The sequence below is a fragment of the Danio rerio genome, chromosome 11 (assembly GCF_049306965.1).
Source record: "Danio rerio strain Tuebingen ecotype United States chromosome 11, GRCz12tu, whole genome shotgun sequence".
Lineage (NCBI taxonomy): Eukaryota > Metazoa > Chordata > Actinopteri > Cypriniformes > Danionidae > Danio > Danio rerio.
This window is the reverse complement of record NC_133186.1, coordinates 8,182,655-8,209,608: the sequence shown is the minus strand read 5'-3', so window position 1 is coordinate 8,209,608 and position 26,954 is coordinate 8,182,655. Positions and strand designations below refer to the sequence as shown.

Genomic DNA, 26,954 nt, shown 5'->3' with positions numbered 1-26,954 from the left:
TTTGTGGGATGTTTTGACATGTCACTTCACATACACACTCTTGGAACATTGGAGATTTATTTGACATTCTGTAAAAAGATGCATACTAGATGTCCTTTAAGTGATGAGGCAAAATATAATTTTTATGTTGGAGCCATGGGCTAGAGATACAGGCTTGAGATTTTTTTTCCCTTGTGGAAGATGCATGTTCTAATTCTGCCTGTTTTTTCAAACTTTTTAATATGGTAATTAGGGATCCACCAATATATATATATATATATATATATATATATATATATATATATATATATATATATATATATATATATATATATATATATATATATATATATATATTTTTACCTGATCCAATCACAATGCCAAAATTATGAGTATCGATCAATACAGTCGTGATCAGGATAGTGATAAGTATCACAGATGTGATCATATTTTTATTTTTTATACATTTCCTATTTTTATTAGAATTTTAGTTGGTCGGTTTTCTACAAAATAAACAAGACGATTTGAGGTGAAGTTCAAAACAAGGTTCGTTTATGTGCTTCAGTACCAAAACACAAACTGTTGTTGGTTTATAAATTACACTAAATATATCGTGCACGCAAAATATGTGACATCGAACCGATATCCGATCTAAGTATTGGGATCAGTGCATTTCTAAGCAGCGTAATCGGTTTCCTTTAAGTTATGAAGCAAAATATCTTTTTAATCATGGAGCCATGGGATAGAGATTCAGGCTTGAGATTTTTTTTCCCCATATGTTCATATCTCGCCTGTTTTGTCAATTTTTTTATATAATAACGATGGCCAAACCAACAGAGCATTAAACATTTAGTTTATCATATTTCAGTTAGCCAGCATAAAGACAAAGAGTGTTCTCAAAAGTTGCGCACCAGCCCTTGAATTGGTCTTCCTTCCGATCAACTTTTTATTATCTGAAGAGATGAATGAGGTTGAGATGACTGCAGGTAGGTGGTATTTTCAAAGGGCAAAGCTAGACGCAAAAGAGGAGTGAGATTTGGGGATTGGGGGCTGAACGAACTTGCCTGTACCAGCATTTAGCAGAGATCAGTGACTATTATAAAAGACACCCTGCTGCGCCACAGCAAATTGACCAGCTGACCTTTCCACAATTATATTTTTTGATGTATTAAAATGGTACAGTGGGAGTTAAATCCATATGAATTATGAATAGGCCCCCTGTATTAACAAGTGTAGAGTAGAGGCTGTTATACGTGCTCGCTAACTCTCAGACTTCATTAAGGGGCCTTGTAATATAGCAAACGAGTCATTTTGTGACATTGTTATTCGGTTTTGGGTGGCTAAATTACACTGCAGGATAGCACTAGCTGAAACGGGGATTCATTTCTCTGTCATTCTTCCCACTTCTCACTGCCTACTCACTTATGTTGTGCTTTCAGAAAGAAAGACTGGCTCAAGTCCGCAAGCAAGTCTCCAGGGACGAGCACGAAAAGCGGCACCTGGGGAACTACAGGTAGGGAAGCCGCTTTTACGATTGTTATCCTGTAAGAATGCTTGCTTACACCTGTGGGGTCTCTTGTGGTTTGGTTTGGGGTATGTGATGGTATGAAACTATTTGTTGGGATCTCATGTTGAGAGAGCAAGGACAAGGGTTGGCTGTAAAAATTTAAAACAAAAATGCAGATACTGTAATAAAACACCAAGACAAGTTAAAAGCCAATGTTTGGGAAGCGTTCTGTTTATTAAAATGGTCTATGCTGTCAATTTTGGCAGCAATCGTGGGTCCAGAACTAGTTAAAGGAAACTATTAAAATAGAAAAAAAAAACTTGTAAACGAGCAGTCATTAGGTTATGTCTGTGCTGTCCCTGCTAAAAAATCCAGCTTAAACCAGCCTAGGCTGGTTGGCTGGTTTTAGCTGGTCAATCAGGCTGGTTTTAGAGGGGTTTTGGCCACTTCCAGGCTGGTTTCCAGCAATTTCCAGCCTGGTCTTAGCTGGTCAGAATGGAAAATGACCAGCTAAATCCAGCTAAAACCGGCTTGACCAGCCTGGTTTAAGCTAAACATAGCTGGTTTTGGCTGGGCTCTCAGCCTGCTAGGCTGGTCAAGCTGGTTTTAGCTGGTCATCTTCAGCTAGATTTTTCAGTAGGGGTCTGCTTAACGCCTTCTAGCAATCTATTAATTGAGCTAGATATACAGGGTGGGCCATTTAAATGCATACACCTCAATAAAATGGAAATTGTTGGTGATATTAGCGTCCTGTTTGTGGCACGTTAGTATATGTGAGGGGGCAAGCTTTTCAAGATGGGTGGTGATCATGGTGGCCATTTTAAAGTCGACAATCTTGGATCCAACATTTGTTTTTTCATTAGGAATAGGGTCATTTGACACATCAAACTTATTGGGAATTTCACAAGAAAAACAATAGTGTGCTTGGTTTTAACTTATATTTATTCTTTCATGAGTTATTTACAAGTTTCTGACCACTTATAAAATGTGTTCAATGTGCTGCCCATTGTGTTTGATCGTCAATGCAAGCCTCTTCTCCCACTCTTCACACACTGATAGCAACACCACAGGAGAAATGCCAGCACAGGCTTCCAGTGTTCGTAGTTTCAGGTGTTGCACATCTTGCGTCTTGTAAAGTACTTTTCTCAACAAAAAAACTTGTATCAGAGCGACAGCAATGTTTTTTCAGCTTGTCATCCTCTGAGAAAACGGTTAATGGTCGCCTAGCAACCTACGAAACACATTTTTTGTCATCACTACTGCAAACTTTTATGAGCTGTAATATTAATAACCGTGGAGGGGGGCCTCACAATATCTTCAAGGGGAAAAAGGATGTCTCAGGGAAAAAAGGTTGGGAACCACTAGTCTATGGGGAGAAAAGTGCAGTGTGATCGCAGCTTATGTCTAGTACGCAATGTCTACAGCTGAAGGGAGAGTTAAACCAGTGCACTGGACAGTGTGTCACAGCATAATCTTTTTTTTTGGCTCATATTAACAGCCATTTAGCATCTGAAAATGTAGTGCATCCTTATACTTTGCAACTTTCTGACTTATTCTTGTAGATTTTGTTGACATGTTGTTGCCAACAAACTCTGACAAATTTAGCTTCTGACTTTTTGGCTTCGACACTACCTCCATTTAAAAACCATGTTCTTGTTCTAGAAGTACCAAATGTTGTGCGTAGCTCATTATATTCCTGTCAGACAAGGCCAACGCTTACTTCACAACATTAAATGACTTCAAGTAGCTCCTTTAATGACTAATATTTTGTAAAGAAGCCATCATTTGTCAGCAGCCAAAAGCTTCTCTTATTTTATTAATCTTATCATTTCTTACATTCTGATTTAGGCACTCGGATCTCCCGAATAAAGACATGCCATTTAGACCCGATTAACCTAACCTGACTTTTGCATTTACCATAGAAGCAGGGTGGCAGTTGCATCATTTAGAATCTGCTGCATTTCTTCCTCTAGTCACATGGTAATTGCAACAAATCACTCTTTAATAAGAAGCCTCTACGTCAGAGCCTCAGAGGAGGAATATGAAATGAATGCCTCTTCATAAATAGGTCATTTTGCTCCTTTTGCATGGAACTGCTGTTCTGTTCAACTCTAAATAAAAAACACCCCAAAAGATGCTGAAACATGAGAAATAAAGAGTGTTTGAGGTTTGTGGGTCAGACCCAGATTTCAACATGTGCCATATGCTGAGGACTAAGCCCACTTATGCTTACTAGATTACTTCTCTCACACAAGTTTGTCCATCATGCTTGTAGCTGTTAATGGATTTGGGGCAGTTTATCGTCTGATCTGAACATTTACATTGCTTGAGCTTTTGATTATGTTGAATCCGGATTCCAAAATAAGCTTTTTTTTTAAATGTCACACTATCGGACCTTCACTGTTTATTTAGATTGAGATAGGATCAGTACCGGCAGGCACAGGACGTCAACATGACATCAGATTGACGTTGTACCCAAATATCGTGGGACGTTGCATCTTGTTTGGAAAGAAAAAAATCGGGTTGACGTCAGGCCATCGTCAATGTGCAATGTTAGACAGACCTTGCATTTTGGTTACTTTCCAATGCAACCTAAAAACAATCAAATAATAACGTTTAATGATGTTACAGCTTGACGTTGTGTGGACATTACCACTATGATGTCTATCAGACGTTGGATTTTGGTTGCCATACCTATCGAACAAATGTCAGTATTTACGATTGACGTTGGGTTAAGATGTTGGATCGACGTTGGATTTTGGTCACTTTCAAACACAACCTTTCAAATTCAACCAAATATCAACGTCATTTAACGCTGCCTAGTCATTGGATTTTGGTCATCTGATGTCACAAACTAAATCTTACCTAAAATTAACGTCTTATGATGTTGTGTGCCTGAAATTTTGAAATCTCAAAATTAAAAACTGCTTTTATAAGACTTTCTCAACAATTGTTGTGTATTTTATCTACCCATTTCGAAGGTGTAGCTGCTCAATTATGACCAAGAGGGATGCACAACTGACGTAGTGGACGTTATCTTTGTGACGTCTATCAGACTTTGGGTTTTGGTTGCCGTACATGATGAGTAAACGTCAATAAGTTGGTTTAAGATGTTGGCTTGATGTTGGATTTTGATCACTTTCAAGCACAACCTAAAAACAACTAAATATCAACGTCATTTCACGTGCTAACATAATATTATGGCGTTGTGTGTCTGCTGGGGTGGTTTTCAAGTGGTGGGTCATTTTTTCTTTTTGTTTTCTAAAAAAGGAAAAGCAATGCTACAGAAAGGAAATAAATCTACTGAGGATGTGACATTGTGATGTGTCCCATTAAAGTTGTGATAGCAGATGTATTGGTTTTTTTGCAATACTAATGCTAGATTTAGCCCAATGTTTGTAACAACTGGTATATCACACAAAGATGTTGTGAGTATGTATGTATGTCTGTATGTATACAGTTGAAGTCAGAATTATTAGCCCCCCGTTAAATTTCTGTTTAACATTTCTAAACATATAACTGATAATAATTTAATTCTAACTAGGCAGGTTAGAATAGTTAGGCAAGTTATTGTATAACGATGGTTAACGAATAACGAAAAAAATATATAGTTTAAAGGGGCTTATAATTTTGACCTTGATGTATTTTTTTTTTTTCAAAACTGCTTTTATTCCAGCTGAAATAAAACAATAAGACTTTCTCCAGTAGAAAAAATATTATCAAACATACTATGAAAATTTCCTTGCTCAGTTAAACATCATTTGGGAAATATTTAAAAAAAGAAAAAAAAATCAAAGGGGGGCTAATAATTCTGACTTTAACTGCATTTATTTAATTATTTTCTATTCGGTTTACTTTTTGCTATTGTAAACTTGATACATAGTATTATAGTAATACTTAGAGGGTTATTCGTTAACATTAGATAATTACAAAAATAATTTTAAAGAATGTGATTATCTTCGAGTTCATTTCAGCTTTTAATTGTACGTTAACAAAATCAAAAGTTGCATCTCTTAAAACTTGGTGACCACTGATAAAGAAGGGAATACACTGAAAGAAAGTGAGTGAGTGTTAATATTATTAAATGGATCAAAACTTTGATCAGTTGTATGTTTTTGCTTTTGTAAACAGATTACTACACTACCTGACAAGTCTAGTCGTCTATCCCAGTTGTAAGAGCAAAAAAAAAAATAACAGGACTTTTTTGTTGATCATTTAAAAAAGTGGCAGAAGGTAGATTTTTCTGATGAATTATGTGTTGAACTGCATCCCAAGATTCTCAATGGACCCAGGATTCTCAGAAAAATCAGTCAAGTTTGGTGAAGGAAAAATCATGGTTTGGGGTTACATTCAGAATAGGGCCTTGCAAGAGATCTAGAGAGTGGATGGCAACATCAACAGCCTGATGCATCAAGGCATCTGTGCTGCTCATTACATTACAAACCACAGGAGAGGGCAAATTCTACAGCAGGATAGCGCTCCTTCTCACACTACAGCCTCCACATTAAATCTCCTGAAAGCAAAGAAGGTCAAGGTGCTGCAGGATTGGCCAGCCCATTTACCAGACATGAACATTATTGAGGATGTCTGGGTTAAGATAAAGGAGGAGGCATCGAAGATGAACCCAATGAATCTTTATGAACTTTGGGAGTCCTGCAAGATCGCTTTTTTGTCATTCCAGATTTCTTTATTATTTGTTATAGCAGAGATGTATGGATGTAGTCCTCCAAGCTCATGGGAGTCATACACAATATTCTTTTTTCATTGAACCGTGACTATATTCTAAACTGCACATTACTTCTGTTAAGTGACAAGACTTTTGTCTCAGCAAAGTCAGACCTTACTGTCCTAATTAAATAATTAAAAATAAAGTCATGATCATATTTTATTTTGGTACAACAGGCATAATCTACAGGCATTTGCCTTTCATATAAGCCACTTCATATGATCAACTAGAAATCAAAGTATGATTTGTTGTTCCTAAAACTTGGAGAGCGACAAGACTTTTGTCAGGTAGTGTAGAATAATAAGTCCACCATTAGTGAACAATACCTTCTGAAAATGTGTTTGTTTCAGTGTGACTGAAAATATGAATACATTCAAAGCACAATTTTGTGCCGTAGGGGGTCTCCGTCTGATGCCTTTTGTTCAACCTGGGGCTGAAGCAAAGCCAGTTGCTGGTTTTGATTATATACATGACCCAAAACGGAGCTGATCTGAAGATCCATCACTGAGATATAGGCAGATGTTTACACATCTTTGGCTTTTGTTTAGTCTTAACGTCTAATACAAAGACAAGTTTATTAATCATTAGAATATACACAGCATAAATGGACAAACGTATGTGTGAAAAGAACGATCGAGGTTTGTTTAAGTGATTAGAAAAGCAGGCAGACCAGGCTGCTAAATCAGATAATCAGATAAAACCCTTTTTTCTCCTCTCTCTCTTTCTCTCCATACAGACGTATTTACCCCCCAGATGACAAGCTGCTCTTGGAGAAATATGAGAGTCTCCTTTCAGCTGCCTTTCAGACATTCCTCGCTGGGCGAGCAGCTTCACTTCAAAAGGAAATGAATAATCCACTGAAACGAATGAAGGCATGTACCTGAGACGCAACCCAACAATCTTTTGCTCTTTTTCCCCTCTTTCTCTCCCCTTTACTACAACTGCTTCCTACTATTTAATCTTTTGAATTTAAAATAAGAAATGTGGAAGAGAAACTATTTTGCTTCCTAACTCTTTTTGTGGCCATCTGTTTTTCTTTACCGCAGCTTAAGGCAGCCATCAGTAATACTGCTCATTCAAAGGTTTAGGGATTTAGACTAACCGTTTGTGCTACAGACATGAATGATACCTCAAATCATGTGGTTAGTTGAGGAGAGGTGTGCAATTACTTTTCAAAGCACTGAGAGAATTTTTTTTTTTCTGGCACTCAATACTGCTCACCCATTGACTGACAATGTAGGAGGCACCTGAGCCAAATGAAATCTACAAACCAGTCTGTAGACATTGTTGGAAAAACTATTGTGAAACTGTTACTTGTAAAATTTGCAGATATTTTTAATTTTATGTAATATAATTATAGTCAAGCTAGCTTTTTTGAACAAGCAGATGGTGGTTTTACAAACAACAACAACAAACTAACTGCACTAAATACAGCCAACTAAAGTTTTGCGGATAAAAAACCCCCCAACAACCTCATAAAATAAAGTTAAAAAAGTCAAATCATAAAGTTTAAAGTTTTAATTGCAGGAAAGAAATATTCAGTTCTAAAGTATAAAAATGTAACTTCAAGGATTGAGAGAAGAGTAAGGATTGGCAAAGGCGTCGGGAACCTTGAGCCGGGAATCAAACTCGGGTCGCCATGAGCACTTCTGTGTACCGCTAGGCTATTGACGCAGACAATTACAAGAATTGTTTAAAAAATATTGCAACGTTATCGTGCAGTTACGAATAATGTAGCATAAAAAAGTGTGTCACACACAAGGAAAATGAAGACAGAATACGTGCAAGTAATGTCTAGTTCAGAGTGCATGATTTTAGCCCCGATTTTGACTCGCCGACAGGTTTTGAGAAATCGCGGACAAATGCCTGAAATCACAGGCAAATCTGTGCTCGTGTACGTGTGACAATCACACAGTATGAACTATCAAAGACACGATCTGAGAGAATCGCTGATGAGTCGCCGATGCCTGTGAGATATTTGGCGTGCTGAATATCTGGAGATGTCGGCGATTCAAATCATGCCGTGTGAAATGAGTTTTGACTGAAAATAACGTCAGCGATCGACTACAGCCAATGAGAGAGCAGCATTCACTTGTGTGTATGTGTACCTGCTGGCAAGCGGGAGGTTGGGGGAGAAGTTAAAAGCGCTTCTTTCTCTTTGTGTAGTTAATAACAAAAGATATATTATGTATTTTTGGTTGTGAGACGTAGTTTAGACAAAGTTGTCGGGGATTCTTCCTATTGTAAAGTCATGCAATGTGAAAGCCCCTGTCGGCGATCCATCTTGCAGTGTAAACAAAGCAGCGACAAAACGCTAGCTCAGATAGTCATGCAGTGTGAAAACATCTGTGACACAACTACTTTCAAAATCATGCAGTCTGAACTCGGCATAATAGGTATGTTTATTGTCAGGATTGTACACGATAGTGCAGAACAGGTCATGTTTATTATGAGGTAGCTTATCTGAAAGTATTTCTATGCGGGTCACAGTATGACCCAGGGGAACGCTGAGACCAAGAGACAAAGGGACCATAAGACGAAGAGACAAATGGTAATCCAGGTAAGTCAGGTATGTTAATAGGTGTAGACTGGATAATGGGTAAGTGCAGAGTAACTATAAACTGGACTCATGCGGGAGTGCACAAGTGGGGGGAATCAGTAATCAGGGGTTTGTGAGTGGGTAAATTGGAATCCAGGTGGCGAAATGGCCGTGGTGACTGCCTGACATTACCCCCTCCTCCAGGGGCTAGACAGTCTGGATACAGTTGATGGAATTCACTACTCTGGGTATCCATGATCGGTTATTTGGTCCATACCCCTGCCAGTTTATCAAATACTCAGATGCTCCAGTGTTGTGAATTCAAGATCTCCCATACCTGGTAGATTGTTGGTGGTTTCAGCACTTCTGGAGGAGAGGAAGTCATCTTGAGCCAGAAGGTTTTAATAGAGAAATGTGGAATGCTGGATGAATTCTGTACCTGAGTGGATGTGGAGCATGTGACAATGCTGATCTGCTTCTGTATTGAGAAACAAATAACCAGTATAGTGGGGACTTCTTTCAGGGCAGCAAGAGACTCCGATCCCAGGTAGAGTCATAAAAGTCTGAAAGATGCAAATTGCATATGGCATAGGTTGTTATTCATAGTGCAAGGTTGAAGGTAATGAAAGATGTCTTCTACTCGTCACTTTCTCTGATTTGAATGAGGTTGTAGGCACTCTGCAGGTCTTAATGTGGAAGAGACGTGAGTTTCTCTGGGGTCCCCAAAGTCTGCTGCGACAGGGGAAGTGGATAGGGCAGCTGGATGATCTGGGAGTTAAGTGTCCAGTAATTGTTTCAGGGTTGACGACCTCCATGCTTCTTGCCCGCAAAGAAAAAGTTGGAAGCAGACAGTGATGTCGGTGGACATATGAATCCTTGTTTAAGAGTCTCCTCTACTTACTCCTCCATAACTTTGCACTCTGGAATAATCAGGGCATAAGACAGGGCATAATCTCAACATTTAGGGACTTTAGCTCCAGGCAGCAGTTCAATGGCACAGTCCCATGGCTTTCAATCTCGGTAGAAGCAGAACACAACTGTTGACACAACTCTCACCAGCATGTGACTTCAAAGGGGTCCCCTTTGAATTCAGAAGAGTGTTTAGCCAGTCAGGTCCATCTTAGAATGATGTCAGCACTAGATCCCTCTAGTACCTGAAATGTAATGTCCTTGATATGTGGAACTCTGACTTGCATTTGGAGAACAGGAGAGGAGTATTTTACTAGGCCATGCTCAGTTTTTTTTCCTAAATATTTTCTACTTTTAGATGATGTTTTTGATGTTTTCATCACTTGGTGTTTAACATTGGTTGTGGAGCCTAAATCAACAATGTCAGACATAGGATTTTGAAAAGCATTACTGGAATGTAGGATAAGTTCATTAATTTAGATGTTAGTTGAATAGTACTCAATACTGGACGTGGGGGCTTAGTGGGAGAGTTATTTATGAAATGACCAGGGGTAACACAGTATAACACTGTCTGGCAACCAGGTGTTGTGAATGCTCCGTTCATGGAATTCTGGTACTATCCACTTGTATAGGTTCTGGTATTAGAGGACATGCAGCATTAGAGGCGAGCTGGTGACCGGTTCCTGTAATATTGTAAATGGCTAGTTGTTGGGATATGTGGATGCTCTTTTCATGAGGTTCTCCAATCCAGTGGTGTCATCATACATCACCGTTGATCAATAGATGGAAGGATTTAAGACTTCTTTGTATGAACCTATGAGTGCTGCTTAGTTTCCACCCCCTACCCAATGCCAGTGTCTGGGACTAGAGAACACTTTAATGCTGTGTTCACACCAGGTGCGGAACGCGCGGATAAATCACGATATTCGCGCGTAAATAGCCGCATGAACATTTGAGGTTACTCGCTTCATTCGCGCGTCAAACCCGCATCATTCGCGTGTCAAATTCACTTCAGAACAGATGCGGATTCGCGTGATGGCCAGGGCTTCTGTCTGCCCCGTGTCTCTAGCTTCATAGCTAAAGGGCTAACATGGATTTTATGAAGAAAATAACAGTGTTTATGTGCTTTATGAAGGATGATAAACAGCGACGATACGTTTTGGGCCGTTTCTGAGTCCACTACATCCTTTCAGAGGTGCATCCAGCACTTTAAGCTCAAAAACTCCTCCAGAAACTGAACCTGGCTGATGGAGGTTTTCAGCGGTGCTTCTTACTGAGCCCAGCCCAGTTTGATGAACTTCTTGTCGGTGTCTGCTGGGGGATTTCCCCCTGGGACACCGACAACAGGCGATACGTCACAATCACGCCCCCACAAGAGCAAGCTCCTGATTGGTTAACGCGCCGCGAATGTCCGCTAAAGTTCAGATTTTCTAACTCGAGCGAAACGTGCATTAAGCGTGTCAAATACGCAAAACGCTCCATTCGCACCACGCCATTCGCGCGTATCGCGCCCTGCGCAGAGCGCCATTCGCACATCTTCGTCATTCGCACGTATTGCGCCGCAGGATGTCTATTTGCGAGGTTACATTGATTTAACATGTAAATCACTTGCGCTTGACGCTCGTTCCGCGTCTGGTGTGAACGCAGCATAATAGTGGAGATTCCTTGAGGTAGTAAGGACAACTGGTCACAGGTAAAATTGCTCCAGTGGTTGCCATACTGAAATCTTTAGAAAAATGATTAGTAAAATAAGCATATGGCAAGGCAAACTATATTTATAGAGCACAATTTTACACAACCATAGTTGATCCAAAGTGCTTTACAATAAAATAAAATAATAAAGATTGGTATTTAAAAATATAAAAAAATTGAATATACGTATGAATTTAATACAGATTAGAAATAACATGTGTCACTCAAAGGCAAGGGAGTAAAAATAAGTCTTTAAATTAGATTTAAAAGCATCCAATGAAGGACAAATTATGATGTTTAGAGGGAGATTGTTCCAGAGCCTTGGGGTTGCAACACAGAAAGCTCGAATCACCTTTTGATTTGCAGGGAGACCGAGGGACAGACAAAAGAAACTGGTCATGGGATCTTAATGGTCTACAAGCTGTTTATGGCCTAATATGTTCACAGGATAGAATCGGGTAATGCTTAATAAGTGAAAAGAAGGATTTTAAAATCAATTTTAATTTTTATAGGAAGCCAGTGCAATGAGGCAAGGACAGGGGAGATACTGTATGATCTCTTTTCTTAGTTCCTGTTTTTAATCTGGTGGCTGCATTCTGGACCAACTGCAACTAAGTGAGTGTTGACTGAGGTAGACTACTGTACAAAATAGGTTGCAGTAGTCTAACTGAGAGGAGATTAGATGTAAGCACAGTCAGAACTACCTGCAAGGCATTTCTGCCTGACGCACCTCCGCCGGTGCCATTTAGGCTAGCTGCAGGGTCATCAGCCAGGAGCCACCCATCGTTGATGTTTCGCCCCTTTAATCCTGGAACATCTCTTGGTGGTGGAGCAATGATTGGGACGTCTCCCTACCACCCCCTGCAGCCAGCCCTAGGATTCTTCTCTCCCCCATGACTTCTCCTCCCTCCGAAGCCATAGCCAGAAGCTCCCTTTCTCTGCCTCCTCTGCCAGCTCTTTTAGTGCCCTTGATAATTTGGTGCACCTGACACCAATAGACTTCAGGAGCCGTTGAGTGGAGGTTCCAGAGAAGCCTCGGCAGCCAATTTCCACTGGATACTGGATGAGTTACAGTTTCTAAATCTTTGAATTGATTTTTTGACTGTTGGCATTCCTCGGTCCTGGAGGGCTGGTGTCCTGCAAAGTTTAGGTTTAACCCTAGTCAGACACACCTAGGCTAGCTAATCAAGCTCTTACTAGGCTTTCTTGAAACATTCTTCCAAGTCCGTTGAAGCAAGTTGGAGCTAAAATCTGCAGGACACTGGCCCTCCAGGACTAAATTCGGATACCCCTGATGTGTTATAGTAGCCCATAAGAATGCTTCTCCAGTTAGGTGGGAAATGAGGAAGACCACTTTGGAGTGCTCCATGGGAAACTGAGAGGCAGAGGCAGATGGTTGGTGTGGTTTTGCTGATACTAGTGAGGCTTTGAGTACGATGACCAACTTGGCGAAGGGAACCAGGGGTGCTGGTGGTTGAGGATCTATGGGGCAATGGTGTTGGTCTGGTCTTCTTCACATACACAGGGAGACTAGAGACATGATTAGTGCAAGTACCAAGTGTATTTATTGACAGGATTGTAAACAGTATTACAGAGCAGGCAATGTTTATTGTGAGAGAGCTTATCTAAAAGTCTTTGTATGCGGGTGACAGTGTGATCCATGGGAACACAGAAAATGCTGAGACTAGAAGAGCAGGAGATCAGTAGATAAAGAGATAAAGAAACCATCAGTAATCCAGGTGAATCACGAGTGTGAACTCTTGACCAGACCTAGGGTAAGTACAAAGTGATTGTTTATAAAGGGGTGAATCAGTAATCAAGTTTGTGAGTGGGTTAACTGGGATCCGGGAGGCGCATGTCGCTATGGTGACTGCATGACAGTTTCAGTATAAGGGTCTTAATTTGGTATTTAACTGAATTAATTAACAATAACAGAAACTACAGTAATAATTGGGGGCGACATGGTGGCTCAGTGGATAGCACTGTTGCCTCACAGCAAGAAGGTCACTGGTTTGAGCCTGGGCTAGGCTAGTTGGCATTTCTGTGTGGAGTTTGCATGTTCTCCCCATGTTGGCATGGGTTTCCTCCGGGAGCTTCGGTTTTCCCCACAGTCCAAAGACATGCGCTATAGCTGAAATGGATTAACTAAATTGGCTGCAGTGTACGAGTATGAATGAGTGTGTATGGATGTTTCCCAGTACTGGGTTGCAATTGGAAGGGCATTCGCTGTTTAAAACATATGCTGGATAAGTTGTTGGTTCATACTGCTGTGGCGACCTCTGATAAATAAAGCGAAGGAAAATTCATAAACAACAATAATAATCATAATAATCAACTGCGGCGATGCGGTGGTGCAGTAGGTAGTGCTGTCACCTCACAGAAAGAAGGACGCTGGCTCGAGCCTCGGCTGGGCCAGTTGGCGTTGCTGTGTGGAGTTTGCATGTTCTCCCCTCATTCGTGTGAATTTCCTCCGGGTGCTCTGGTTTCCCCCACAGTTCAAAGACATGCGGTACAGGTGAATTGGGTTGGCTAAAATGTCTGTAGTGTATGGGTGTTTCCCAGAGATTGCAGCTGGAAGGGCATCCACTGCGTAAAACATATGCTGGATGAGTTGGCAGGTTCATTGCGCTGTGGCGACCCCAGATTAATAAAGGGACTAAGCCGACAAGAAAATTAATGAATAAATAACTGCAAGGCCTATATGTAACACAATTCGTTTTAGCAGGTTTAGTCTTACATGCATATTGTCCGTGGCATTTCTTGGCATTCATACTTTTTTATGATAACCTCTCTTCTAAAATTCTCTATTCAGCTGGAGTGCATTATTTTGTTGCGCAACCTCTCTGAATCCTCTGGATGTTCATTTTACAGGGATTTTCAAGGTTGGATCTGTGTACCCATGCATATGAATGTGGCATATTGTTGGAAGGGTATTGTCCTCATAGCATAAATTGATGGAATCTGAAATTAGACTTTGGAGTAGGGTTGTGCCTGAGATTGAATGAAGATGGTTGTTAGGAAGGTTGTATATTTGAGTCAAGAGCTGTCTGTTGATATGGCGGGGGAGTATGTGTGCTGTTTCCTACAGAGCTGGTGGCTGGTTTGTTTGGGAAAAATTCAAGAGTTTTTTTTTTTTACCACTGCTACTAGTCTTTGACCTTCCTGGCGGTCAGTGTGTTAAAGTAGCTCCAGTCTTTCAACAGCCTTGAGCAGTTAATGTTAGTCTAGTGCCTGCTTAATTGTCTGAAGTAGTTCAAATTTATTTAGAAAGAAATTCTGATTATTTACATTCCTACTTGTCATCCATGATGTAAATTTCTTTCTTTCTTCAATTGAATATAACTTAAAGATTTTGGGAAAAAACATAGAGGATTTTTTCGTCATATGTTCTTCAATATAGTAGACTTCTGATGCTCAGTGGTTTGAATGTCCAAATTACATTTTCAGTGCAGTTTCTAATGGCTATAAATGATTCAAAGAAATTTAAAAAATCAGTAATATTCATTAAAAATAAATATTTCTATATTTTAACCACAAAATCATGCATCTTAGAGCTAGAAATGGGCAAGATTTTAAGATAAAAAAGCAAAAATATAAGTTATCAGGTCGAGGATATGCCTCCATTCAGCCTCTTTAATTTCTCTTGATCTTTACTTTTTACTCTACTCCTTTGCTTACGTGGAGTAAGGAACACTGTTGTACGCACTCCACTGAAGACATCCTTTAGACTACGCATTTAATTTAGTTTGTTAAGCGAAAAGATTAATTTCAAAACCATTTCTAAATTCAGCTCTAATTTCCAGCAAACTAATAAATGAATAATAATTAAATAACAAAGTGTGTTCATAAAAAAATGTATCCAAACACACTTTATATTCTTATGCCCCATATGGGTATTAAAACGTCTCCAAAACACGACAGGTGGACAAATCTAAACTAGTTTTTTATTAAAACAAATATAAATAAGCAAATAATAAATATTAATACTACTAATAATAACATTATACAAATGTAAAATGTTTTCCCAGAGATGGGTTGCGGCTGGAAGGGCATCCTCTGCGTAAAAACGTGCTGGATAAGTTGGCGGGTCATTCTGCTGTGGCGACCCCGGATTAAAAAAAAAGGGACTAAGCTGACAAGAAAATGAATGAATGTATGAAACGCAAAATGTCATGAATAAACTGAAAAAAGCCCCTCGAGGTGAAGAAGGCATGCAGGGAGTGGTTTTTAGACTTGTATAGAAAATACTTTTTTTGTAACATTGTAATCCTTTAATTTTCATATGTAAAAGTATTTGTGTATTGCTGTAAATCCTGTGTGGATTAAGCAATGTGTAGGCATTTGAAGCGCAAAACTTAACGTGCTCTGTGCTAGACTTTAGACCATCTTTTAGTTGGTCAAAGGCATGGTCTATTTCAGTTCTTCAAAATAGCAACGCACCAACAATGTGCCTTAACACACCTCCTTTTTAGACCAGCACACTCATGAGTCCACAAAGTGGCGGGAATGGATTTGCTATTTAAACAACGAGGCGCAAAACCTAAAAATTAGGGTTGCGCTTGTCTGAAAATAGCAACAAATTTTGCCAAAAATATCCTTATTGCGCAACTCAGTAACACTTTACAATAGGTTCCATTGTTTAATGTTAGTTAATTTAACAACAAAAAAGGTTTTTGTTATTATTAGTTAATGAAAATAGAGTAATTTATTACTTGTTCTTTATGTTCCATGTTCATGTTAGTAAATACATTAACTGTAATGCACTTTTATTGTAATATATTACCAGTTACTCAAAACAAATAATTAGTGTTACTTTGTCCTGTTTTGTCCTGAGCTTCCGCTCCTCCTTCCTTACAGCTTATAGGATGAGGAGTGTCTCGATTTAAACCACGTTCTAAATAAAAGCAACGGCACCTGATAGAAGGAATATTCTATATATATTATATTAAACAAAGTTTTTGTCCTAACCAACATCTCAAATTGATCTATTAGAAACGGCTTCTAACAGAAAACTGACAATGATCACCTCAGGTATAACTCATGTGATTTATTCAGTGTTACATGCTAATAATGTAAGTTTGAATGTCATGACATTTATTGCCATACTACTAAATGCAGCAGCAGATAGTTCACCTCAGATCTTAAAAATAAAATAAACTGTCTGAAATTGAACTTTAGAACTAAACACATGATACTGCATGTACATTTAATAATGTTAAAGAGGATAAAATAATTAAATAGATTATACACCTTACCATTTTGTGATTGAGTGCATATTCAGTGCTCCTGAATGGCTGTATTTAAATTTCTGTCGTGTTTGGTCTGGTGAAAAAAAGGCAAATTGCTCATCACTGGTTACATGCAGTTGCAATGTAACCTGCTCAACTAATGTTTACGTTCGTAATATTTATATAATTTGCTAGTTAATAACCTCACATGGAACTGAATCTGCGTCTCATTTCGAAGTCTGCTTCTGTCCACCAGAGGACGCATTTCAGATGCACACTTTCAGAGCCTTTCTGAACAAATGAATCAAATATGCTGTTTTCCACCAAAGCAACCTGGATTGCTTAAATATAATTGGCTAAACTGGCATTGGGCAGGTTAAAATTACCAAAACAAATACAGCGTTCCAGCACAGAAAACACATTTTCAAAGCAGAATATCTGACTTAAACAATGTTTTTAATATAAACAAGAATGTTCACTTAGCATGTTTCTTAAATATCTGCAAACTCATGATGGTATTTTTCTATGCTTTAGAAGAGTCAAAAACTTACATACAGCACCTTTAACAGCTGCAATTTGATGCTCTGATGCATCCATATTCTGTCATGTTAGACTAAAAAGAAAAGATAGAAGATAATATTCTTAAACACTATAGGAAGTAACAACAGCAGTAAACTGTGGTAAAGTTTTTATGTCACACTTTTAGCATGCGTTTTCTTCCAGAGTTCCTCACAGAGATGCTCCTTAGAAGGACCATGATCATTTCAGTCAGATCTTAATACTCTTAAGAGGTATATTTCAGTTTGGGTTGTGTTTTAGGTGTCACATTGCAATGCAGGCAATGCAGAAAGGCTGCTTTTGAAAGATAGGGCTGCACAAAGTAAACTGGGCCCAAAAGCAAGCTTACTGCTCGCAGCAAAGCACTGTTACTCATTTCACATGCAAAGACGCATTTACATCTTAAAAGCACAGCTGCAAAAATTCCCTGTAAAATCCCAGGGGTCACACAGAGGGTGAACATGGTTATGAAAAACTAAATGAAGACACAGAAATTATTGTACGGTTGCTAATTAAAAACATCTATGTAAATCCACAGCCAAATATATAAAAAAGTAAACAAAATGCATACAGTTGAAGTCAGATTTATCAGCCCCCCTGAGTTATTACCCCCCTCTTTAATTTTCCCCAATTTCTGTTTAACGGAGAGATTTTTATTTCAGCACATTTCTAAACATAATAGTTTTAATAACTCATTTCTAATAACTGATTTATTTTATCTTTGCCATGATGACAGTAAATAATACTTGACTAGATATTTTTCAAGACCCTTCTGTACAGCTTAAAGTGACATTTAAAGGCTTAACTAGGTTAATTAGGTTAACTAGGCAGGTTATTAGGTTAATTAGGCAAGTTATTGTATAACGATGGTTTGTTCTGTAGACTATCGAAAAAAGTAGCTTATAAATAATTTTCACCTTATGTTTTTTTTAAAAATGCTTTTATTCAAGCTGAAATAAAACAAATAAGACTTTCTCCAGAAGAAAAAAATATTTTTGGACATCAGAACTGGCTCTTTGTTGAAAAAAGGTTTCAGACCCCTGCGTTTGCATATTATCTTTGAAAGACAGTCCCTCCCTTGCGTTTAAAGTCATGCCTCTTCAAAATCATGAGCGTGCACATTAAAGATGACGGACCCACTAGATCATATCATTTGCCAGTTAGAAAACTTTATAGTATTTTCTAATACCACAACTCTGAGCGAAAAACTGTATTTATATCTAGCACGTTTTTAGCTGTGCTGTTAGCATGCAAAACTTCTCATAATGCGCAATATTTCATGCAGGATCACTGGTTTCTTTATCTCGTGCTTTGTCCTAAAGCAACTACTGTATGCTTAGTGGTTGGCCGTGGGCGTGCAGGAATTAGACTTATTACTAAGGCTACGTTCACACTGCCAGGCTTAGTGCTCAAATCAGTTTTTTATTTCTCAGATCTGATGTTTTTGCATGGCTGTGGCCTACATCAGATTTGCAATGTAAACAGATCTTGGTCCTAACTGTGACTGTAAATGATTGTTCTGCTACTACTAATGTGCATTTCGCCATTTGAAATTTAAAATAAGTCTCTTGTGATTGAAAACACTGATCATTCACGTGATTTATGACAACCGCGGTGCGTGTTTGTTTAACGACCTGTGTAGTGAACTCATCAAGGGTTAATGAGCAGCCGCAGACTGAACTGTGAAGGCGGAGTTGTTTTATTTCTGTTTGCAGAATAATTTTTATTTTACTTCGTTATAAACAGTAAACACGAACAGTAGGGGGATTCGGGTGCTTGAGCACCTGCCCTTTTTTCTCTCCGAGAGAAAGTTCTCCCTCCTTTGCACATGGATCCCCTATCTGCAACACCTACGGCGCTCTTCAGTTTCCTGATCAACCCGTGCCCCAATTGTTAAGCTCCAGTTTTGCCTCCAAAATCTTTATCAAAATGAACAACCCACTTTCTGTGGTAAAGTAATTGCCTTTTGTGCTATTCTACTATGCTGCTATGGAGTAGAGGATGTTTGCAGCACAGAATGATGATGCATGTCGCTCAAAGATTATGTAAAAATCACATGAAATCTGACATAACTGTTTACACTGCGGTCGCATTGCAAAACACCAGGGGCCTCATGTATCAACGCTGCGTACGCACAAAAACTTTGCGTACGCCAGGTTTCACACTCAGAATTGCTCACGTTTGGATTTACTAACAATGAACTGAACGTGGGAATGTGCGCAGCTTCACGGCAGCTTTCTGGCTGGCGTACGCACATTTTTTGTGCGTGTCTGTTTTATTTCCATTGGCGACTCCTAGAGGCAGTTGTGTTAAATTCCTCTCTACAAAGTGTCTGAGCCTTGCAATGGCAGCTGTATGAGACGGGTTCATCTAGCAGGTATGTAAGGTTTCCATACCATACAGTTGACCAGCTAAACATTAAAGCACAATTTGCAGCGGTCGCCTGTTTTCCCAATGTAATCTGAGCGATCTACCGCACGCACATTGCTATAAAGACACTATCTGAAGATGAATTTGCATGCGTGAATCAGAAACATTTCCATTCAATAAATGTGCAAATAAAATATGCACAGACTTATTGATGATTCCTACTTGTCTTTCTTGTGATAAATAGTGGGCAAAATCTGATATGTAGCGGGGAAAAAAAGAAGAAAGAGTTCATCAGACGCTGGATTCGAGCCGAGTTCATGCTCGAATGAGTCAATACATGATCACATGCGTCTTACGAGGTGCGCCACTGAGACTGCTAAGGGTTCTGTAACATTTTACAGATATAAACCACACTATTTCTTTTTTTAATGCACTCAGTGCGATGTTCAGACCCAACTGTGTTAACCGCATCAGCTAAACTCTCCCACTCTATTTTTTTTTCTTTTGTTGTTAATTCCGGAGAACAAACTTGCAAATAACACCGCTTTTCTCCGGTCTACCTCCGAAAGCAGCACCTCCAATTCACATTCTGTTCAAAGTTTCTCTTTTTGCTTGATTTTGCCATTGCTTTTTCGTTGGGTTTTGCCATTAGCATAGTCATTAGCATATTCATACGGGGGAGGAGGCCGGGAGGGGTTTTGTGCTCGTGCATGTTGCGCTCAGTTTCACATTCATTCGGATGTGCAAGAATATGCGTGAGATTCTATTTCAGACCGAATTTTCGAATTAGCATGGTAAACAATAAAGATGTGATGAGAACTCGGGCTACGAGATCTTGCGAGACCAAATCTTGAAAAGTTGTCTCGTGAGTTTTGATGTATGATGGAGAGAGAGGGTGAATTTAGAAATGAAGGTTGAAGGCAGGATTGGATTAGAACCGCACATCAAGTCCTTTGCACACACCTGACAGACTGGCCTCGAAGTTGCGTGTCACTTATTAGGGGCAGGTGAGTGTGACGTTACCACACGCATTATCCACGGCTCATAACATAACGGTGGAATAGCACTTTAGATATGCTTAAAGCCATAATCAACATTAACACTAATCAAATTAAGACGTGGATTATTTTTATTTCAGTCGCATTACTAGAGTGCAGTAAAGACAAGTAAACATCGCAATCAAACTATTACCGTTGAGTAGGACTTTTAGCTGCATTTTGCGAAAAGATAAGCCATATACACTCAGCTCTTTGACACTTCTTTACACCCATCGAGTCAGTAAAGGACCACAGACACACCCATCGAGTCAGTAAAGGACCACAGACACACATCTCCGACGAGTGCACGTACACACACAGAGTGAACTCCTGCGCGTCTCTCTCCCGGTCCTCAAATAAGGGGTCGCAATGTCACTTTAATGGTTTCTCTTTCACGTGTCTTTTGATTCTCAACTTGTTTGTTTATTACGCAAATGAGGGTTAATATGAATAATCACTAATCACTGCGTTTTGACACCTATTTGACCATTAAAGCACCCTTCTCACCCCTCACCACCAGATCCCTCCTCGCTCTTCAGACACATTGCGTGCACTGTCAAACACCACCTCTAAACCCCACCCCCACACCTGGCTTTTCACATGATGATAATGTCGTCGTCCATCGCAATGTTTCACATTAGACCTCGTAAAACACCAAATTGGTCGACATCACCCAACCCTAATAGAAAAGTGGTTTTAGTGTGGTATTCCGCCCAAAAAGGATTATTATTTTATATATTATACCTTATATTATAAAGTTAAAGTAATCACAGAATTATTAATTATCTATTTAAATGAATCATTATTATTGTAATGCTAAGTATAAATGCTGAACATAAATGCAAAATAGCACACAGACTAGGGCTGCTCGATTTTAGAAAAAATCATAATCACGATTATTTTGGTCTTAATTGTAATCAATATTATTAGCCCCCTTAAGCAATATATTTTTTGATTGTCTGCAGAAGAAACTACTGTTATACAATGACTTGCCTAATTAAGCCTTTGAATTGCACTTGAATCTGAATGCTTGTATTTTGAAAAACATCTGGTAAAATGTTATGTACTGTCATCATAGCAAAGATAAAACAAATCAGTAATTAGACATGATATATCAAAACTATTGTGTTCTGAAATAAGTTTAAAAAAAACTTCTTTCCATTAAACGGAAATCGGAGGAAAAGGGTTGCTAATATTCTGGAGGGCTAATAATTCTGACTTCAACTGTATATATATATATATATATACAGTTATTTTCCACCCTGCAAAGAAAAGAGAAATAAATACAATAGAATAAAAATATAAAACAAACTGTGATTTAAGCATCTTCACCCTAAGAAAAACACTTTAGCTACAAAAATCCTTCAGTCAAGAGCAGTAAGGGATGTTCTCATCGTTTGATTAATGATAAAACAGGCGGCAGCATTTCGCACTGTCACTTTAATGGTTTCTCTTTCACGTGTCTTTTGATTCTCAACTCGTTTGTTTATTACGCAAATGAGGGTTAATATGAATAATCACTAATCACCGCGTTTTGACACCTATTTGACCATTAAAGCGCTCATGTTAAGATGACTTTAGATGTCTGCGCTCCTCTGCTCGTCTCAGTGTGCGAATGAAACCGAATGCTGACCGCGTGCTTATGCGTGTGCGCATGTTGCATACACACATAATCGCGCGGTCTTTCGCGCTTTTGGTATGTGATGCAATAATCGTTTATCTCGATTAATGGTTTTACATAATCGTTAGAAGCCATAATCGAAATCGCAATCGGATTTTCCATTAATTGCACAGGCCTAACACAGACCATATCACCTTGATTCACAAAACAATGTATTTAATTTAGCTTGTTAGTTACGTTATAAAAAATGTAAAAAGGTTAGAGTCATAATTGTAGCAGAGATTCATGAAAATAATTAGTGAGGAATAATATTAATAATAGGGCAGTGTGAATCGATGCCTCACAACAAGAAGAGGGGCCAAGCAGTCCAGAGGCAGAATGAGCAAAGCAGTCCAGAGGCAGAATGAGCAAAGCAGTCCAGAGGCAGAGTGAGCAAAGCAGTCCAGAGGCAGAGTGAGCAAAGCAGTCCAGAGGCAGAGTGAGCAAAGCAGTCCAGAGGCAGAATGAGCAAAGCAGTCCAGAGGCAGAATGAGCAAAGCAGTCCAGAGGCAGAATGAGCAAAGCAGTCCAGAGGCCAAAAGCAACAAGGTTAGTAAGGAGCATCAGACGAAGTGAAACAAGTTTCTTGAATACCTTTAAAGTAGGCAGTGGCCAACAGACAAAATGGCTGACCTGGGAAAATCAGACATCGTCTGACCCGGCATGCTCCACTGGATGTAAAGCGACCATTTTTATGAATTGTAGAAAAAGGTTTGAAAAGTTATATGCAAAAAAAAAAAAAAAAAAAACAAACACATGGGGGCAGTGTGACAAAACACTGCAGGTAATCTCAGACCATGTTTTTCATAACCATTGGTGTAAATACGTCAATGTGTTACAGATATATCGCTTCAAGTCCATTTTCGCAAGCTCTATGTTGGTTAATTGTTCGCAAGTTAATCAAACAGTTTGTCTAATCAACTTAAATTCCATAAATTTTTACGATGGAAAATGACATCGAAAGGTGTGTTTGAATCGGCTTAAGGAATCAGAGGTAAAGAGAATTTTGATTGTAGCCTATTCAGTTCAAAAGTTATAAAGACAAACATAAGAAATTTAGACAAGTGGTGGCGCTAGAAAGTTTGAGTTAGATAGGCAAAAGATTTTGCGGTTAAAGATCAGACTGTCCTTTATCAGTGTGCCAAAGTTTGCGCAGATGCCGCAAATGGTTCAAAGTTGAAAATCACTACTGTAGTTGTATTATTTTTTGCTAATAGTGTGAAAATATGATTACGGTATCCTAACATTCATACCAAAGTGTACATGTATATCTTTGAATGCATGAAAGGCTTCTTTAGAATTCTCAACAAGACATTCTGCAACAGTGCAGAAGACGATTGCTCTTGTTGTTTACTTCTATTTCAGAAATACAAAAATTCAGAAAAAAAGAGAATTAACACTAAATTAACAATGGCAAGTTTCACCTGATGAACATTTTTTTTAAATAGCAAACTCAACACCTGTAGTCAAAGTGTTGGACTCGTCTCTCTTCGCTAACTGCTTGAACAGTGAGTCGTACTCTGGATTTAGGGAACAATGTGATGAGCAAAAGAACAGCTTTATGCACTTAAAATTTCACTCCTTCTGAGCCAGAACAACAGATCAATGCCTGGCTTATTGAGTTACAACTGGGATAATGTTTCTGCTTGAAAAGCATGCAACATTTGTAATGGAGAAACATCGGAGTCTGTGAATCACAGATCTTACCATTTTAACAAAAACAACAACAAAAGTGGTGAAGCAGATTGAGAACAATATTGATCAAATTCCGGAGACCGTGATGATTCAATTTTCACCCAAATGCATTTATTGTTTGTTCATACTGCCGCACGCCAACTTCTTTCTCATGTGAACTGCTGTCATTATCCAAGCTTGTTTGGTTTTGAAATAACTTACTACATGCTATGAAACAGCTGACAGAAAAGCCTTTTTTTTTGTTAAAATTTGAGAAAGTTTGCTTTGGATTAAATCTAATAATGTCTCTGAAATGACTGAAACTTGTTTAAACACTGAAATATCAGAGTCATTACTGGTGTTCTTAAAGGTCCCATGATATTTAAATAAATAAAAAAACAGGTGTTAGTTTCATTCTGTTAGTTTTAAGCAGAGGTGCCCAAATTTTTTGGATGAAGGGCCAAAACCCAAATATCATTGAGAACTGTGGGCCAAAGGTAAATATACCAAACTATATTACATTAAAGTTGCCATAGATAATTTCCAGCTTTTTTTCATAATATTTAAAAATAAATAGAAAATATTACTTTAAATCTCATTACCTAATGCAGTATTTTTTACAATTCTAACTAATTGCAATAAAAAAAAACAATCACATTTATAATGGCGAAATCAGTGCTGAATACACTAGTCAAGCAGAATCTACCTTTGCTTTCATTTGCTTACAAATTTTTCTGCATTGTCGTCTATCAGTTTGTACATTTAAGAAAAACGTTCATTCTTTTGGAACATAACGTGAATTGGGACACACAAGAGACTTATATCATTTGAACTTTTATGAATGAAAACAATTTTTATATTGATATTAAAAGGGTCACGGTGGTGTAATCAGTCACAATTAAACGTCTCGTGAAATATGCATTTTTATTCAGTGTTTGATGCTATCTCAAGCGAAACACGATGAGAGGGTGGGACATACTGTAGATCCTCCCCTTTTTAAAAAACAGCCAATAGTGTTTTGTTTTATCATAGCTTTGGCATTGAGGGTGGGGGGGGGTCTGTGGTTTTTATCACCACAGACCAGTCAATACTTGACAATTTTACCACGCACCGGGTAGGGGGCGGACAGTGGTTCGTAGATTGCTAGGCGACCATCAACCATTTTCTCAGAGAATGACAAGCTCACAAAACATTGCTGTCACTCTGATATAAGTTTTGTTTATGGAGAAAATTAAGCACTGATGTGGGGCAGCACGGTGGCACAGTGGGTATCACCTCACAGCTAGAAGGTCGCTGGTTTGAGCCCCAGCTGGGTAAGTTGGCATTTCTGTGTGGAGTTTGCATGTTCTCCCCGTGTTCGGTTGAGTTTCCTCTGGGTGCTCCGGTTTCCCCCACAAGTCCAAAAACGTGGTATAGGTGGGTGCGCTATATATATATATATATATATATATATATATATATATATATATATATATATATATATATATATATATATATATATATATGGGTGTGCTAAATTGCCCGTAGTGTATGTGTGTGAATCAATGTTTGTGGATGTTTCCCAGTGATGGGTTGCAGCTGGAAGGGCATCTGCTGTGTTAAACATATGCTGGATAAGTTGACGGTTCATTCCGCTGTGGCAAAACTTGCTTGAACTCTAGAAAAGACACGATATGCAAGCGACCCCTAATAGGCCTCCATCATTTTTGATCTCCAGCAGTAAATCTCCTTGCTCAGACATGCTGGATTTGTTGACAAATGTGTTGCGGATCCATTCCTCGGTAGTTTGCCGTGCCTTCACTAGGCCTTTTCCTCTAAGCAAAGAAACGTTGCAAATATGTCTGTTTCTTACTTATTTTGCTGCTTGTTGGTTAAATTTAGGCGCTCAAGTGACCGAGATATAAGCGAGAGAATACAGTCAGTTTTCAAAATAAAACATTTTTCAAAATACTAGATCGTTCAGACTATAATAATAAATAAAATGGTAACAATGTATGATTTCTTGTGCGGCCCAGTACCAATTGATTCACGGACTGGTACCGGTCCCCAGCCTGGTGGTTGATGACCAATGCTAGAGAGCATTTGATTGGTTATGATGTGATGAGAAACTGTAGCGTGAAGTTACCTAAATAAAACTGTTGATTCATTTGGGCGGAAGTGACAAACTACAAGTTTTACATGTTTATAGCAGTTTTATATCTTCCAAATGCGAATTTTGTCAGTGTTTTGAGGCACACTAGCACATAGATATCCTTAAAACTAATAATACTGATATGAACATCTAAAAAATATATATATTCATTTCGCGGGATTTTTAAATGTGGAATGGTCTTTTTTTAAAGAAAGAAAAAAACTAAACAAAAAATAATAAAAAATCTATTATAAGCCAAAATTACCTTTTTTTTAATTTTATTTTCAACATAATACCATGAACTTAAAACAATTCTTTAAAGAAAATACATTTCATCATAATCAACAAGATATTTTCTAATCCATATACACTTAAAATGACAAATGAATTAAAACTGGTTCAAAGTGGAGCGCAATTAAGCGCAAGCTTAAAATGAAAGAAATATTTTACAATACGACTTCATTACAAGGCCTACCGCATTTACGCTGGAAGCCCGACTCCTGCTGCGGGATGGACGTTTGACGTTTGGTTCTCCTGTGTCCCCTGTTCTTCTTGCTGTACCAGTGCAGCAGCTGCTTCACGTAAAAGCTGACTAACAGTTTTTGCCATTTTACCTCTGTTATACTGTATTTACACTAGTAACTCACGCTGTCCCATCCATCAAAACCGTGCTTCTGCCCTCGGGCTCTGTGTGTAAAACCACTCGACGTCACTTGAATACGCCCCTCCCACTGATTAGCATAGGCTTTGCATACAGCTTTAAGTTAAAAATGAAATCGAAAATGAAAACTGAAATGAAAAAGTGTCAATAAAAGGAAAGCTTAAATTGACCTTTTCATTTGAACTGTGTCACTTATAGCATGAACATTAATAACACACTTTGTAAAAAATTGTGTTTGCTTTTTTTTTTTCAGTTAGGCTTTTTATTTTAATAACAAGCAGTC

General features: G+C 38.6%; 1 protein-coding gene across 12 annotated transcripts in view; it reads left to right on the top strand.

Moving 5' to 3' along the window:
* The window catches only part of ttll7 (tubulin tyrosine ligase-like family, member 7), a 169,521-nt gene that overhangs the window by 94,190 nt on the left and 48,377 nt on the right, over positions 1 to 26,954 (top strand). For 11 of the 12 annotated variants that reach the window (XR_012386843.1, XR_012386842.1, XR_012386845.1 and 8 more), the window contains 2 exon segments: positions 1,419 to 1,492; positions 6,949 to 7,084. Coding sequence is in view for 7 of the 12 variants with exons in the window: in XM_009305813.5 (XP_009304088.2) it covers positions 1,419 to 1,492; positions 6,949 to 7,084 (210 nt within the window). In the remaining 5 variants the exon portion in view is untranslated. 12 annotated transcript variants of the gene reach the window in all.